At 37.7% G+C, this 18,927-nt stretch overlaps 1 protein-coding gene across 4 annotated transcripts in view; it reads right to left on the bottom strand.

Moving 5' to 3' along the window:
• The window catches only part of MRTFA (myocardin related transcription factor A), a 65,159-nt gene that overhangs the window by 23,870 nt on the left and 22,362 nt on the right, over positions 1-18,927 (bottom strand). For 2 of the 4 annotated variants that reach the window (XM_060777104.2, XM_060777105.2), the window contains exons 1-2: positions 17,569-18,049; positions 7,402-7,467 (exon numbers count right to left, since the gene is read on the bottom strand). In XM_060777104.2, the coding sequence (XP_060633087.2) occupies positions 7,402-7,467; positions 17,569-17,692 (190 nt within the window). In that variant the 5' untranslated portion in view covers positions 17,693-18,049. Of the gene's footprint in view, positions 1-7,401; positions 7,468-17,568; positions 18,050-18,927 lie in introns of those variants that run through there. The other 2 variants (XM_067469183.1, XM_067469182.1) reach the window with 1 other exon arrangement.

The raw sequence follows: 18,927 nt of genomic DNA, 5'->3' as shown, positions 1-18,927 counted from the left end.
AGAGAAATGGAATCTCTTTTTCAGCTGTCTTTTTAAAAAGGTTTTATTCTGAGGAACACTAAGAAGAAGATGAAAACATGGGAAGTTACAGCTAATTCCCACAGATTGTGTATAGGGATCAACCCAGTAGTCAAAGTTCCACCACCAATGCATTGCCTTGACTTCTAATAATGTGGATGGAAGATGGGCACAGTTCTTATCCAAACAAAGGGCAAAACCAAATACAGAAAGCTAAGTACACCAAGTATACTTATGAACTGTGGGGTAAATGCCATTACAGTTAGGAGGATTTGTAATTGCTTTGTAGTCTGAACACAGGAAATGCTCATCAATGATAGCTCTTCTTTCTGGAGAGTAGTGACTAGAGGGGTGCCTCTGAGTTCTATGCTGAGCCTGTTAATTTGACATCTTTATAAATGACTTAGATGATGGAGTAGATTGTATGCTCATCAAATTTATGGAAAACACCAAATTAGGGAGATAACTAATACCACAATGGACAGGAACATGATTCAAAATTACTTTGAAAGATTGGAAGGCTGAGCAAAAACTATTGAAATTAATTTTAGCAAGGAGAAATGTAAGGTATTATTCCTAGGCAAGAAAAATGAAATACATGGATACGGAATGGCTGAAACCCAGCATGAAAGCAACACACATCAAAAGAATCTATGGGTCTTAGTAGGCAACAAGCTAAATATGTGATCAATATGTGATGAAGCAGCCAAAAAACCAAAAAAAAAAAAAAAAAACCAAAAAAAAAAAAAACCAAATGCAATTTAGCAACAGTAGTATAGTCTCCAGATCAAGGGAAATAGTAATACTCTTTTATTTTGCTTTGGTTAGACCTCACCTGGAATTCTCTGTCCAGTTCTGGGAACAATAGTTCAAGAAGGATACCAAAAAGCTGGAGTGTGCCCAGACAAGAATAAACAAGAAGATCAAAAGTCTAGAAACCAAGCATTATGAAGGACAACTGAGGGAACTGAGTATAGCTAGCTTGGAGAAAAGAAGACTGAGAAGTTATATGATAGGAATCCTTAAATATTTGAAGGGATATCATGAAGAAGTGCAAGGAAGTTTATCCATGACACAATGAAGATATGAGGTAAATATTTTCTGGATGTATCTACAATAAATGTATGCTATAAACTAGTTATGTTATCAAAATGGTATGCTTGGGAATCCTAGAAGAGCAAAGAACATAAAGGAAGAAAGGCAAAACCATGTCTACAAACCTGAGTGTTCTATGTCCCAGCCTGTGTATGCCACACTTAAATACAATACCATACTGACATCAGGGACTGCAACCCAACTTTCATGCATCAGCAAGATGACATGAAAAAGCAATCATACACTAAGTCAGGTCTGCACAACTTGTGGCCCTCCAGGTGCTTGGAACTCCAACTCTCAGAAGCCCTAGTCAGCTTGTTCAAGTCAAGAATTCTGGAGCTAAAGTCCAAAGCACTTGGAGTGCTGTAGGAAGGTATGAAAGTATGAAGACTCCCATGCTTCTGAACAGAAACTTATTAGCAAGTTGGTAAGGAAATATAGCCTGTCATTGCAATGTCACACCCCAATTATATTTAACAAATATGTATAGGACAGAGAGTTTTAATGGATGAGAACAGACTGGTTGGCATCCTGAAATAGTGGAATGTCGCAGGGTTCAGTCCTGTGCCCAGTTCTGTTCAACATCTTTATTAATGACTTGGGTGAAGATTTAGAGAGTGTGCTGATCAAGTCTTCAGGTGTCACCAAATTAGGAGGGATAGCTAATACTCTGAAAGACAGGATCAGAATTCAAAATCACCTTAACAGATTAAAGGGTTGGGCCAAAATTAACAAAATGAATGTCAACAAGGAGAAATGTAAGATACTACACTTAGGCAGAAAAAATGAAATGCAAAAATACAGGATTGGTGATACTTGGTTTCACAACAGTCCATGTGAAAAAGATCTTGAGAATCTTAGTGGACAATTTAAACATGAGCAACAATGTGCTACAGCAGATAAAAAGCCAATGGGATTTTGGGCTGCATCAAAAGAAAGACAGTGTCTCAAAAAATCTTGATGTCTCTCTGTTCTGGCCCAGCCTACCTATCCAAACGCATCTCTTCCTACGAACCCTCCAGGAAGTTAAGATCATCTGAGGAGGCCCTGCTCTTGATCCCGTCTGCTTCGCAAGCACGCTTGGCGGGGACGAGACAGGGCCTTCTCTGTGGTGGCCCCTCGGCTGTGGAACTCCTTGCCTAGGGATATTAGATCAGCCCCCTCCCTCCTGACCTTTCGTAAGAGAGTGAAAACCTGGCTCTTCGAGCAGGCATTCAGAACCCCGGAATAGATAGTCAAGCTTGAGATGGAGAATGACCCAGGAACGGCCAAGACGATGAAATGGACGAGGATTGGAATGAGAGGATATAGCTCTTTTTAAATTGTCATTGCACTGTCTTTTTTGTATAATTGCACTTAACTGTTTTTGCTTTTGTATTGTATTGATGGCATCGAATTGTGCCGATATGTAGACCGCCCTGAGTCGCCTGCGGGCTGATATGGGCGGGATATAAGTGATGTAAATAAATAAATAATAAATATTCTGCTTTGATCAGACCTAACCTGGAATACTGTGCCCAATTCTGGGCATCACAATTCTAGAGAAATATTGACAAGTTGGAAAGCGTCCTGAGGAGGGCAACTAAAATGATCAACGGTCTGGAGACCAAGCTCTACGAGAAATGGCTTAAAGACCTGGGCAAACCTCATAACCTCTGAGGATGCCTGCAATAGATGCAGATAAAACATCAGGAGAGAATGTTTCTAGAACATGGCCACATAGCCCAAAAAACCTACAACAACTCACTGGGCATGTTTAATTTGCAGAAGAGAAGTTTGAGAGGACACATGATAGCTCTGCTCAAAAAATTGAAATTATGTCATAAGGAAGAGAGAGCAAGCTTGTTTTCTGCTACCCTGGAGACTAGGACTCAGAGCAATTGGTTCAAACTACAGGAAAGGAGATTCCAATTGAACATTAGGAAGAACTTCCTAACTGCAAGAGCTGTTCAGCAGTGGAAACTCCTTCTTTGGTGGCTTTCAAACAGAGGCTGGTTAGCCATCTGTCAGGGGTACTAGATGGCCCATGTGGTCTCATCCAACTCTATGATTCTAAAGATTTAGTATGAGCACTTGGCTGTTTAATGCATACATAAATGATTAACGTGAGAAGCAGCTCTAATGATATAATGAAATTTGGGTGACACAGATTAGATGCAGTTGGATTAAGTAGGCAAACAGACTGTGTAACTGGATTTTAGAAGCATTATATAGATTGGTGGTAGTTCTGTCCATTAGTAGTTCCATTAATGAGTAGTCATCAACCACTGTAACATCTATGCTGTTATGGTGTTCCAAGGTGCAGGGTGAGGTGACTGAACTTAAAAATATAACCTGCCATTCTTAATAATCCATTTAAACTCATCTGAGATGAAAATGTATACTTTTTAAAAGTCTACATCAGGGTCTTAGAAATCATATGAATTCTGCAAGCCAGAGAACACTGTCTTTGAATATTGCTGAAAATGCCATTGCCACATTATGTTGCTGTGTACCTTCCATAATGTCCATAGTCCACAGAATTTACCCATGTCCTAACATTACAGTACAGTACAATACAGGAAGTCAGTTTCTCCAGTAGATTACAATAATATTAAGTTGTTATAACTCTCTTAAATACAGTATATGTAGTTTTATGAAGATTCATTGTGAACAATAGCGATCATGTTTCTTTATAGGGAAAGGAAATGTAAGAATGAAACAGGACATTCTTTAATATTCAGACATGATGTTAAGCCACATTTTTGTGGTTTGATAATTGGCTGCAGCAAACCCTGAACCTATGTATCTCAACTCCCCTGTCCCACACTTGCACCATCTAAGGAGCAGACTGGAGGCCTCTGCTTTTATTTCATATTAATGGCAGCTTAATATGCACTAAACTTTGTCTAACGTCATCCAAACAAGTTTGGCCCTGTTCAATTAAATATCTTCTTCCCTTATGCCTACTACTGTATTCCTCCATAAATCTGCATCAAAGGATCTCCTATTCCTCCATACAAGGGCTGTAGGGTGGATAAAGTTTCCCTTCTGCTGACATATAGACAACAGTAAACAAAACACTACTTGTAGTTCACACTCTAAATCAGTGGTTCTCAATCTGTGGGTCCCCAGATGTTTTGGTCTTCAATTCCCAGAAATCCTAACAGCTGATAAACTGGCTGGGATTTCTGTGAGTTATAGGCCAAAACACCTAGGGACCCACAGATTGAGAACCACTGCTCTAAACTGAGGTAAATCTTGAAGTTATGGCTGAAACCTGGCTTATTAAACCTGGTGAACTACAGTTGGAATTAGCTACAAATTAATCCAGCACAACAGCTGTGGTTAATATAAAGTAGGAGCACATTCTTTCAAACTACATTTTACTACTATAGTGTGTGAGGGGTATGTATGAACAAAAAACTTAATGTGATTGTTTAACACTGTATCTACAAGAAGACCATAATTCACATAAACTACACGAGAAAAACTAGACAAGTGAGCCAAACAAATAACAATTTCTAAAGTTAAGATATAGTGCACTAGACACAAATAAAATTAAAGAAAATCAGGGTCAAACATGCATAAAGGCCTCCTTAATTCCCACAGCCAAACATGCATGTAATCCCTACATGAATCAAAAAGGGATATTGGAACAAGAGAGGAATAAGGTATCAAAACTGGGAGTGAATTCTGTAAGCGCTTTCTCCCCACAATGCTCCTTTCACAATGAGGAGAGAGGCCGGAGTCTATGTAAAACACCAACCGCAAGAGATTACTGTGGCTATACTTTCACAATCGATTTCTGTGGATTTCCTTCCTGACTGATAATCTGGAAGTGTTGACATTATCCAACAACCTGCAAAACTCATCATCGACATTTTAGAGTTTGGTATCTTTAATGGGACACTGGACAGATGCCTCCTGTTGTTTTACCACAGAATTTGAGGTAAAATTCTCACTCTGCTATATAGATATTTCTGTGTTAGAAAACAGAACCATTTTGAAATATGCCAGCACAATTGTTTAATTCTTAGCTTTACCGATGGAAATATAACTGGTGATTTAAACCAATCAATCAGATAGTTTTGTAAGTGTGCAGTTATGAACTCAGATTTCTCCTGTCTTGCCTGACATTCTAACGCTTACATTAAAGTGGATCACTATGAAATTCATATGAAAATTTCTAAATATTTAAGCAAGGATTCATAGATCCACTTGGCAGAGGCAAATCTCTTAGCAGCACCATCCAAATGGCACATTTCTAGAGCACTGAGAAAATGTAGACAATACACCTCTGGGTGGGTGGCTTTGCTTCTTAAACCAGACCTCAACAGAAATGATAGGCTTTTTCTCAGGTCTTCTGCAAGAGAAAAGCAGATGGTTTTTCATTTGTTTTGAGGCTTGAGAATGGGAAAGGCTCCTGCTATTCCTAAGACTCTCGAAGTACACAACAAAAGAGAAAAAAATCCTGCCTGACATTTCCGGTTCCCCTTTATACATGTTAGAAGATAACACAATCAACCTCTTAAAAGGCTCCATAGCATTATCTCCAAAATGTATATTACTTAACAAGTGTGGGTTATATTATTTAACAAATGTTCATTCTGAATGGAGGCTCCACGTAGCCTGGAGTCTCAAACTGTAGTTTATTTAGTTTGCAAAAAAAAAAAAAAAAAAAAAAAAAGGCTCCATGTGCTTGCCCAAAAGCTTAAAAGAAAAGTCAATGGCAAATACCAACAGAAATTAGCTAGAAAGGCAATATCGAATCCAGGAAGGTGTCTCATCCTGCCATGCATATTAATTACAAAATATACTTGGATGTGCTGAGGATTCAATCTGAGTCGTCTACCAATGCAATAGATCAGCTCTAGTTATGAAATTAAGATCTGTGCTCCATGTATATAAGCTATGTTCTGATCCTAATTAGGAAAATCATCTTTTTTCTGGAGACAGTGTTTTCTAGTTAATAATTCTGGTGTGAGAAAATGTATTAGAAAATGTTGACCTGTCCACTATCTGGGCTGTTTATGTACAGAATCTGCAGGTTAACAAGCTCCAATTCTAATAAAGCACATCACGTTTTACAAGTTTACTTGGAGAAAAGTTAACGAGTGCACATAAAGTAGTTTTACGTCCTCTGACTGAAAGTGTAACAAAAAAAGTACAACTGTAGCTCAAAGATTGCATTCTTCCAAGATGACGTAGGGTATTTTCAAAGATATTTAAGCAAGCTTAAGTGTACTTGACAAAAATAAATGTAAAATACTTTTTTAAAAAATCCAGTCCTTGGAAGCAGATCTATTTTGAAAAAAACTGCTCTGATCATAAATGTGTTCTAGGAAGCATGCCCAAAATGTAAAGATAGTATCCTTTTAGGTGAAATAATTACCTCACAGGTCGTTCACTGTAATACTGCAACACCTAAACATTTGGGAATTTTGGAAGGTCTACAAAAGAGTGGTATGTCTGAAATATGAAGCTCTGGGTCTTGCACGCACACAGTAAGAACAATTTAAATTAGGACTGCAACATCAAATTTTCCAATAATCTGAATGAAGTAGTAAGAATCTATTTTAAACCCATCAATGAGAAACCTGGTATCTTTCCTCCGAAGAACAACAAAATGTGGGTGTCACGTCCAAGTGATTATTCTTAGCACAGTTAAATCCCTTTTGTACATGAACTGCTTGCACAGAATGTAAAAAATGTGACTTTTTATCTGCTCTCACATCACTGCTGCCACTTACGGTAGTACATTTCAGCCTGCTTCTTACAAATGTCGGATATATGAAGTGTATTATTCTCAAAACCTTTCTTATCTTTAGATGTATCCCTTTCATCAGCTACTTAGGCCACCTCTAATAAACTAACTGCGGTCACCAAGAAACAAAACCTGCTGTCTACCAGTTTTGATGCAACTCTTTAATGCAGCAAACAGAGAAAATTGCTGTGTTTGTCTAGGCATATTTCTAACGGTTTCTAAGCATGCGTACAGCCATGCAGCCATGGTCCCTGCCCAAATATGACAGTTATGTAGTCATGGCAGGAAGCCTGCTAACAGTCTGATTACCATGAACCCAAGAATTCAAATGTTTCTAGCATAGCAACATCCTCGCATAAGTTGTCAGGTAATCCTGTAACTTTTGTTTTGTGCATCAACATAAATTCAATGCTAGCTTATCAATTCTAGAAATTAAAAATGATTGCACTTGCACAGCACTGCAAAGAGATCTTTCAAAGTCCAACCTCATCTCAATGAAGATATTCAAAGAGGAAAGAGAAGTTCACATAAGTTGTACTTACGCGGCATGATCCCTTGGCTAACCAGCTCCTCCCGTGTCCTTCGCTGCTGGAGCTTCAACTGTAGCACTGCAAGGAGGTAGAGAAAGAAGTAAGAAGGAAGCACATTGCTATGATATGCCACAATGCGGAACACATTTTCTTGTTCATTTTATTTTCTTCTATCTTCAGAGCATTGGTGAGGAGGAGAGAAACCCTGTGATCCACACCCAACTCTAACTTTTACAATTGCAGAAGTAGCCTCAGGCACCAAGATTTCCGTATTCTGCTGCAAAGAGCGGGGAAAGGAAGTTACAAAGCATTTTAGAAGGTTGATAAAAAATCCACAAACTATGAAAACAGGACCTGTTACTCAAGAACTCCTACTTTACCAAGCCCCATTACAAATCATGAAACTGTAAAAACAAGAAGAGACCACACAAACTGATACTGATCCAGGAAGATCCGATCAGACCTTCATGTTTATCACAGTAAATCTAGTTTGTTGATGCACTTGTGTATACACCAACATCTTTGACTAGCAGGTTTCAGACATCTCAATTGCCTTTTTTATAAAAGTACAATTTTGAACAACTATTATTATTTTAAGGCATTTCTAGGCATGCCAAGAATATTTTAATTATCCTTGATCTGACAATCCAGTAGGGGCAGAAGATATATTATTTTCACATTCTCAAAAAGAAAGTAAGCCCAGCTGCAGTGTATTTGCAATGGTGAGAATAGAACAAGGAAATAATTATCTTAAGCAGTTAATCAAAGAAAATAGGTATGCACCACTGGACTTTAGATTTATTTATACCTACTCAGAAACAGAACAAAAATAATGAAATTGCAAGGGTTTTTTCTCAGTCCCGCCACTTCTGTAGGCAGCTTTGGACTCATGAGAAAGGCTTTTCTGTGGCTGTGGAACTCCTTTCTGCAGGAGGCCCAGTTAGCCACATCCATGTTCTCTTTCTACAAGTAGATTAAATGGTTTCATTCAGGCAGTCATTTGGATTGGAATTATGGAGTAGTAATGAGTGCAAGACCTAATTATCCTAAAGACACTGGATCCCATCTGATCTTGGAAGCTAAGCAGGGATGGCAGACCACCTAATACCAGGTGCTGTAGACTATATTTCAGATGAAGGAAAAAACATATCTGAACATCACTGTCTAAGAAAACCCCATTAAAACCATATGATAACCACAAGTCAATAGGCAACCTGAAAGTACAATGACAAACACAGTGTGTGTATAAGTGTAAAGTGGTGCTGTATTTTTAATCTTTTATTAGAAAATGTGTTTTAAATATGTCTTGGTGCCTTTGACTGTTTTAATCATGTTTTTAAAATATATTGTTTATTTTTTTAATTTTTGTAAAGTAATTGTTTTAGCTTAATTGTTAGAAATTATTGTAAGCCTCCTTAAATTCCATTCTGGGAGAGAGGCAGAATACAAATTTAAATAAATAAATAAATGGCAAAAAACACCAATAAAGTGTAGCTAAACTACCTGTGCCACACTATATTATTCATGCAGGCAACCACACTGGAACAAAGCATCAATTTGGACAGTTCATTCAAAGATATTTCAATACATGTGGACAAACATTAATGCCTTATAACCTTGGCTTCTGGAGCAACAAATTACAACCCTACAATGGACAAAACAAGTTATAAGTCTATGCTTCAGTTTATCTAGTCTCACAAAATTAAGTAAAGGATAGGCAGTGGTTTTGTTACAATAACCCATCATAAGACAGCAATCCTAACTTTTTTGGGGCATCTACACTGTAGAATTAATGCAGCCTGACATTGATTTACGTACAATGGCTCAATGCTATGAAATCATGAGTTGTAGTTTTACAGGTTCTTTAACTTTTTCTGTCCAAAGGAGCTGGTCCCTCATCAAACTACAACTCCCAGGATTCCATTGCATTGAGCCATGGCAGTTAAAGCGGTTTCAACCTGAATTCTACAGTGTAGATGCACCCATTGTTATACAAAAATATAGCTTTTCTTTTTACCTTGCTCTTCAACTGTTGCAGAGCATTATTGTTAAATGTTACAAATTTTGTTTTCTTGTTCCAAATGAACAAATACATTTAGAATTGAGTTTCCTTAGGGTAGCTGCATTAGCACTACATTTCTACACTACGTTACTTTGCAAATAAAAAAACCCTTTTCTAAAAAAAATCTAACTGAGAGAACAATGAAGCAATCAAGTGAGGCCACAAGGAGGGCCAAGACAGTACAGCACAAAATGTTTGAATAGGAAGTGAAAACACCCAATCTAACCAGATGAAAATATTAGAGAGGAACCTAAAGCAGCCTGAAGGTATCCAGAAAATATGACATGATTTAACATTAAATAGACACTGACCAGTCTTTTATGCTGAAAAGGATGGAGGTGGCAATTTCCACACCTGCCTGATAGATTCCAAACCATAAAAACCTATGCCATAAGGAATATGTTGGTCTTCAGAAGGAAAGTGAAAATCTGGTTCAGGGGTCAAGCCTTTAGAGATTAACTACAATGCAATAATCGCTATGGAATTATGTGCAGTGACTTTTGGAATGGTCTTGGATTATGACTGTGGATGGTATGATTTTAATAGTGATTATAAGGTTTTATATGTTTTTGATGTGCATTTAATTTTAATTTTAAATCTTTTAACAATTTATGTTAACTGTTTTTTGTTCAAAGACATGGAATAGTTGCCATATGTAAAGCTGCCTTGAGTCCCCTTTGAGGTAGAGAAATGCAGGACACAAAAATAGTATTTTTGGTTGTTGTTTTTATTCATTCAGTAAATTATTACTTTTGTCATAAATGGGGGGGGGGGGGAGGTCCCTCAGTACAAAAGAGATGTAGACAACACAAGGAGATGACAACATGGGTATAGCACAGAGGGAAATGAGTGCCAGAAAATGCCCAATGGTGCCATTTTAGGGACAGGTTTTAGTGTGTTCTATTATCTGGGTTTGTGCCACTATATTTATTGATTCAAAATTGAATTTAGGCAGAATCTGGTCATTATATGGTTTCATATTCTTACAGCAAAACTGGCAAGGTATATGATTGCTTAAAAATCTAAAAGAAAAGCTGCTACATTATTTCAACTCAACATCAAATGGTAAACTACCAGTGCATATCTAATACCCTAAAACAGACCTCAAGACCCACTTCCCATCTCTTTAATTCATCTTTGACTTGTTTAAGGTGTCAAAACATATTTACCTATCTGTAATTAAGCCCGATTTTTTAATGCAAAAACAACTCCTGGCAACTAACAAACGACCAATAAAAGTATTTATTTCCTTATGTATCATAAATGCTTACAAAGCCTATTTAGTATAAAACAATATGTGATGTTGGGTTTTAATTCTCTGAGAAGAAAATAAGTAACCAAAAGGCCAGAGTACTTAGTTTTTAAATTGTTTCTACAATTTGCCACAAATTAGAGTGATAAAAGGCTGGGGTACTAGATTACCTAATACTGAAATCCTTTTCAAGACATGTCGGCACTTTCCTGCAAGATATACATAAACTCAAACCTTAGAATAGATATGCTGCACTTCTCCACGTAACACAGGCATTTGCCTTGTATATGAAATACAATACCATTTTGAAATAACTTTGGAGTACAACACTTTAATCCAATGACAGCTGAGCGGGAATGTGAACTGTCTGTGCACTCTGGCAAACTGTATAGCTGATAAGCATTTATGTGAAACAGACTGTGAAAACACCTCAACTAAAGGGATTATATGGTTGTGTACTTCATCTGGGGGAAGACAACCAGCAATAATTAGCACTACAATGGGTTACCAACATTGATGGTGAAAAAAAAAGGAGAAAATTGACTTATTTCCACTTTCCACTAAATTAAACTGATGTTCAGAAAAAAGACTAACAGAGTTTAAGAATATTACAAATCTCTACCCGCACCTCCACAAAAAAACCTCATTAATTTTGTTTTTTTAAAAAAATCTCACATTTTATTTCTACTACTATAATAAAATGTAATTTTGTACACTTTCCTTTGCAGGCACAGTAAAAGCGGTGGCAGTTTATTTAGACTATTGTATCAGTAGAAGAACTCAGAGCAAGTGAATAACACTTATTTATATTCACACCAAGAGATCATAGCAGTACAAAAATTCTAAAAAAAATTAAGCTCTTTCTCTTTGGTCTAAACACAGAGTGCTCAAAAAGCACATGCAATAAATGAACAGGAAATGTATCTTTAACTACATTTGAATTTTTAAACAAAAGTTTCTGTTAGTGAAAAGACAACCATTTATTCACTTTTAACCACTGTTATTTAGTATTTGCATTAACAAGTTCCCAGAAATCCTCCTAAGGGGTAAAAAACCAATTTTTGTTTCTGAATGCTTTTTGTAAAAGGGTAAACTTAAGAAAGTTGCCACTGTGCAAATCTAGCTGTTATTTTCATTCCAAAACATGTTCACAGCCATGTATTCTTTTAATAACATAGTAGCCACAATGCAGTTTCTTTTTAGTGGCCACAGAATTTTAAAATCTTTACATTCAATTTTTTCTTAAAGCTGCGTTAGATCATGGTGTATTGAGCAAGAAGTTATCACAGCATGAAAATAGCTAGTGCGAAAGTAAAAGCTAAAGATCATTGTACTGACAGTGAGGAGACTGAAGATGTCAAATTGACCCAAAACAACTGAACAGAAAGGAAAGGCTTCCTGCTACAGTTTTATCCTATTGGTTTTATGAAAAACCTGTGAACATGGGCATTGAGCCTCCCTTCCTGTAACTCTTCATGCCAAACCTTTGTGCCTAGCAGCTGCAGATTTCTTTTAAAACATGTACTATCTTTGTATCAAAGGATATTATAGAGATTTGCATCAAATATACTCAAACTATGTCATGGTGACGTTTACCTAACCAAGACAAACACACTTGAGTTTTTGTAAGGATAAGAAAGATCAAGTAAAAATGATACTTGAAATCAAGTAAAAATGATACTGTGGATGGAGCTGCTTGCAAGTGTTACATTCACACAGGATGCTTTTCCGGCAGTGGCTCATACTCTTAGATCAGGACAAAGCAATCTAGAAGTTAGTTCATTCTGATTAAAATATCATTTTTTTAGAAACCATTCATATAAAAATAGAATCTATGAGAAACAATTAAAAGATGGGGATGAATGATGGCACTATCTTTATGGGTACAGCTATCAACATTTCTCCTGACTTGATTTCTACTAGACCAAACTGGATTCATTACAAAATTTCAGTATATCTCTATATTTCAGAACGTAGATAGAATGCCTGAAGAAGTGAAATCTTGTAAATATCTGCTTAACCCCTGCCTACTCCACCTCATTATAAAGACCAAAACAGGCTAGGCCTCTTGAGTGACTGAGGCTGTAAATGCCTGAGATGATATAGTTCCAACAGTTCTGCAAGGGAATATTAAGACCTTTTCGAAGACAGTTAACCTTTTGACCTAATTTTAATAAGCCATATTTCAAGTTTGCTGGCAATTGATTTACATATTTCTGGATAAGTATTCTAATTTGGCTCTGCTGCCCATTGGGTTTTTCTGCTCTGGACTGAAACAGTAATACTCTTTCTTGTTTGTTTTATTGTAAAATATATATTTATTCTATTTTTAGCAATGTAAGTATCATTATACAATTTGTAAAACCAGTAATTTCTCAGTGAGCCAACTGCATACTCGTGCGCCAACTGTGACCATACCTCGTGAAGGCAGATCTGGCCAGGGTGGTCCATGCCTTAGTCACTTCCAGATTGGACTACTGTAATGCACTCTACGTGGGGCTGCCCTTGAAAATGGCCCGGAAATTTCAATTGGTCCAACGGGTGGCAGCCAGGTTGTTAACTGGCACCCCTTACAGAGAGAGGTCAACCCTCCTGTTTAAGGAGCTCCACTGCCTGCCATTCATTTTCCGGTCCCAATTCAAGGTGCAGGTGCTTACCTACAAAGCCCTAAATGGTTTGGGACCTGCCTACCTATGCGACCGCATCTCTGTGTACGAACCCACACGATCTCTTCGTTCATCTGGAGAGGCCCTGCTCACAATCCCACCTGCATCACAAGCGCGATTGGTGGGGACGAGGGATAGGGCTTTCTCGGTGGCCCCTCTCCCTAAGGACATCAGGCAGGCCCCTTCGCTAGCAATCTTTAGGAGGAGCTTGAAAACGTGGTTGTTCCAGTGTGCCTTTCCAGAATAAGGAAACTCCTAGCACTATGTCCCAGCTCACTTTATCAGAGATTCAGGATAACTTCATGCCCAGCACTTTTTAATTTTAATTGTTACAATTGGCCCAGCCACTGTTTTTAATTGCATCATTGGGTGTTGTTAATTGCTATTGCTTTGTCTTTTGAGTTATTGTGTTGTGTTGTTGCTGCTGTTTTATTGTTGTATTTGGGCTCGGCCTCTTGTCCTTCGGGAGATGGTAGCGGGGTACAAATAAAGGATTATTATTATTATTATTATTATTATTATTATTATAGTACATCACTTATACCATCGATATACCTATCAAAACTAATTCTGCAATCATCCCCTACCTAATAACAATAACCACAAATAAAGTTAAAATTGACTTCTGATCTCCCACCTTATTATTAAAATATTATTGCCATCCTGCAAATTGACTGTAAACATTCTGACTTACTATCTCAATATTTCATTTAATCTTCAAAACCCATTAATATTTTCACATTTTTAAATGAATGATCAAAACTGAAACTGCCAATTCTCCTGGATCCATCAGAAAAACAATAGAGCACTGAACATGGGTTTTTTGTTGGGATGAAAATTAGAACCAGTTCTTTGCAATGGTCATCTTGAATTTGCTGAGAAGCTCTTCAGAGTAAATGCTGCAATTTTTTTACACAAATGATCTCTCACATTATATATCTGTCTATAGTAATAAAAGTGAATGTTTGTATATGGGTGACAATGCATGCACGTGGGTCTGTGGCGGACAATGCATTTTTCTGGCTGGGGTTCCAACTTCCACAGACCATTGTGACCCCCACATATTGCAGACCTGGACCAAACTTGGCACACAGACCCTGCCCCCCTCATGATCGCCCCCTCATGTCTTGGTGCAGTTTCCAGGTGGATGGATCATGGGAAATGGGATTTTCAGTACCCTCACCCATTTCCAGAGACCAGTGACCCCCCCCCCAAATGACAGACCTGGACCAAACTTGGCACACAGACCCCTCCCCATTGCCCACTTTACGTTCTGGTGATATTTGGGGGAGGATGAGATTTGCAGTACCTTCACCTGCTTCCAGAGATCACTGTGACCCCTACCAATGACAGACCTGGACCAAACTTGGCATACAGCCCCAACATGGCCAACTGGCAGAGTTTTTGGGAAACTGACCTTAGTTTCTGCGAGTTGAAATTCACCTACATCCAGAGAGTACTGAACCGAAATGATGACAGATCTGGACCAAACTTGGCACACAGACCCAACATGGCCTACTTTGAATACTGGCAGGGTTTGGGGAGGATGGACCCACAGTTTTGAAAATTGTAGTTCACTCACTTCCTTATGTATTTTCTAAAGGGAGCATTCATAAAAAACAAAAACAAAGACTGACTTTTTTCTAATAAATAGTGTTACAAATTACCAAACTGATATTATCTAACATCCAAAAACAAACAATGCCTTTTTGAAATAACCCGGGCATCACTGGGTACCCAAACTAGTATGACAATAAAATGCAGATATAATATATTTCTTGGTATTATTTCTTTAAAATAAAACTTTGTGCCAAAGGAAAAAATAACTTGATAAAAATAGGATTCTGTTACTACAATACAAATGAAGGATGATTCAACATTTCAGCAAACATTTTACTGACAATATACCATATTTCACCACATAAGAATAGCAATTTCCTCCCCTTTGGGGCAAAAAGGGAACACGACTATTATGAGATGGCAACTATTATGAGGTGAAAAAGCCTCCCCCTCCCTTTTGAGGGCGGCACCGCACCCTCAAAGTGTAGCTGCAGAGGGGAGAGGCGGGCAGGCAACATGCAGCAGAGCCAAAAGAGAAAGAGGGAAGGTGAATTCACTGCTATGGGGTTTCCTTGGCACCCCATAGCACCAAAGGGCACAGTTAATTCACTTGCCTGGGCTTTTGTAACTTCTGTGCAGGGAAGAACAACATACCAATGTTGCCTTCCCTAAGGGGGGGGGGCTGCGCAGCTATTATGCAATGATGATTATTATATGATTGAATACGGTGTTTATGAAATGTTTCTACTTGATGAAGTTGCAGGGATAATGATGGTGGTAAAGAGCATCTTTTACTAGCTTTGGCTGCCATTCTTCCTGGGATGAAGTAAGAACTGGTTACTGTAATTCATGCTCTAGTAACATCCAAGTAAAAATGCATTTTCACACAGAACTGAAATTTGATGCTTATCCTGACTGGCAATCTACATGTTTCTAGCCATGATTCAAGATACTAGTTTTTATTCTAAGTAGGCTGTAGAAAAGACATTTTAAGCTCCATCTTTTTTCAAATGGAGCTATATGTGAAATCATGCATATAAAGAAAAAATCAGTGAGCATCCAAGATAATTATTTTGCCTTTCTGAATTTTGTCTTCAGCATCACTGGTATGATACACTATTCAGTACTTCTGTATCACCAAAAGTCAGTACAGCAAAGCCAACAAGGCACTAGTAACCTCCTTCTACATGTATAAACTCTGCAACTTCCTCAAGTGCAGCAAAAGCACTTTGCACAAATCTCACAACATCCAACTCTGTAAACAAGTTGCACAAGGACAGAAAGCTTAATCGAATTGAAAGATAAAAATAAATAGTAGCAATGTGCCTGCTGAAAAACCAATGGTCAAATTCTGGGCAACAATTTACTCTTAACTGAAATGTCAAAATAGGAAAGAACCCTGTATGCTACACAGTTAGTCCTTAAGAGTAGTTTAATTGACTTTTTGGACTTAAACTCATTATATAGAACACTGACCGTGATTCAGCTTCTTCTCATTAGTAATGAGAGTGGTTTTCTACCTCTTATTTGTGAAAACCTTTATCTGTAACTAAAGCAGTGCTGGGGAAACTGTGGTCCTTCAGTTGTTTAGGGTTAATACTCCCAGAAGCTTCAGACAGCAAAGCCAATTGAAAATGATTGTAACAGTTGAAATCCAAAACATATAGAAAGCCAAATATTTCCCATCCCTGATTAAAAAATATCTACTTTCGACTAGTGTTGAATCCTACCCTGTGTCATGTGCAGCATCTCATTTGGTTCTTAGCATTTTACTTCAATCCTGGAATACAATATAAAAAACAGAGCTACCAGTTGTGTCCTCATTTCTTAGAAAGGACCCAAGAACATGTGTGTCTTGTTTTGTTTCTTCAGAACTAGTTCGAATCTCTCTGTCTCCTACCTAAATTCTAGCATTCAGGCCTGGCCCTTCTCCAAATGTCCCATCTATAAACCTCTAGCATGGTAACCTGTAGACCATGTCACTTGGCTAGCCTTTGAACTTGGACATATGTCTCCAGTATGCCTGGGCATTGTAGTCTTGAAAACATCACTTCCCCATTTTCCTCCATCAATCCGATAAACTTGCTTTCAGACTTTCCATACAGAGGCATGTTAAACTTTTTTAAAAATAGGTATTTCCTCAGTATTTTTCTCAACATGCTTTCAATCTTGATTTCCTCACATCTCCTCCATAGCCAATAATGTCACCCATCTTCAATTTCTTTACACAAAACTAACAACTTATTTTATACATATATCTTTTTTTCTATCAGTAATGGAAAAAAGGCAGCACCACATTTGTGTCACTCATATGGAACAACAAAACTGTATCAATTTATCATTTTAAAAGGCTTCCGTACTATGTCTTCCCTTATAAAAATCAAAATATTCTCTTCACTATTCCTTGTAGGAAAGTCCTCCCACCATTGGTTGTAAAAAAAAAACCCGATTAAATCACTTACATATGGTTCATAGCCTTGCTTACAAGAGTGCCATATAAAAAGATATGCAGCCATCTTAAACAGAAGCAAACAAACTAGTCCACTTGAAACATGTAGGACACACTGGAAAAGACCCAAATAGATTTGAGAGGAAAACCATTAAGATTTCTAAAAGCAAACAGGATACATTTTACTAACCTTCTCGCAGACTGTGGTAAGAGTCATGACCCAAGCCTATGGTCTTTCCTTCCTTTGGTACAATCTCTGTAAATGGCACAATCCCACCATAAGTGGGCTGTAGAGTTTGGGCTTTGTCCAACATTATGGAGAAAATCCTACAACCAAAATATCCTTACAAGTTTCTGAAGAGATGCTTGATCCTCAGAGAAGGATCAGCATAGATTTCTAAGGTTTGGGTTCTGTTGATTCCTCCTTCTTGGGTGCCACTTCACAGTTTGAAAGTAGGCTCACGCTGGGTTCAAGGAGACACTGGATGCAAACAATATCTGAGCCGATATCCCAAGTCAAGAATCAGTAAACTTCTGGTAAAATCATATTGTCTCATCAGGACTATGTTCAGACAAAGAAATCCCTTCCCTTCGCTAAGAAAAGTTGTATGCTCATACACATACTAAAAAGTTAGATAGGAGAGCCTTGCTCTCCACAACTGTGCAGACTGACAGATGGAAGGATTCTTTCATGAAGCTGCTTGCAGTAACAGCTAACCTCATTCACCCAAAATAGTAAGCAGTTGGTTTCCCTATTCAGACCTCAAACACTTGCCAAGCAAGCATCATCACGTGGATTTCATTCCTGCCCTCTCCTCCCCTTTGTTCAGAAACTTCAGTGCAGTCTTCACACAGTCGAGAAAGAAACATTTGAAGCAACAAACACTGATATTCCTCCTAATTCCCAATATGATCATTACATCAGGATAAAAAGCCATTAACTTTATTACATAATTTGCAAGCAAAATAACTTTTAGACTAGTAATGGTTTGCCTCAGCCTGATTTACCTCTGAAATATCTCAATATTCGAATGTTTGGTGTTGCTTTAATGGTTGAAGATGTTAAATATTACATAATAGTGGGGCACTAAATTAGGAAAGCACTTATCTATAATAATTAGAATCAACCAGTACTTAATAAAGTACAAATTAAGAACATATGGTAGTCAAGCACTGGCCCACACACATTTTGGTACTTGAAATGTTAGACCTGTTTCTGGGTATATTTTACCTGCTGATTTCAAAAATTTCCAGTTTTCCCCTATCAGCTCTAATTTGTGTGATACAAAGCACATGCTATATAACAGTCTTCATCTACTAGCCCATAGAAAACCATGATAACCATATCTAAGAAACTAGAACTGATGTGGTCTATCAAATGCAATATTCTCAGTCAGTAACCCAAATAACCCTAAGAATAGGCATAATAACCAACACACCAAGAAAAAAAACATTTTGTTGGACGATCGTTCTTTCCAGCTAGAATTGTCAATATCATGGGAGACAGTGCTGTTTATATCTCCCAATCATTTTTCAGTTTTCTAACTTA

This window comes from Anolis sagrei, chromosome 5 (assembly GCF_037176765.1).
Source record: "Anolis sagrei isolate rAnoSag1 chromosome 5, rAnoSag1.mat, whole genome shotgun sequence".
Taxonomy (NCBI): domain Eukaryota; kingdom Metazoa; phylum Chordata; class Lepidosauria; order Squamata; family Dactyloidae; genus Anolis; species Anolis sagrei.
This window is presented reverse-complemented; position numbering and strand designations above follow the sequence as displayed.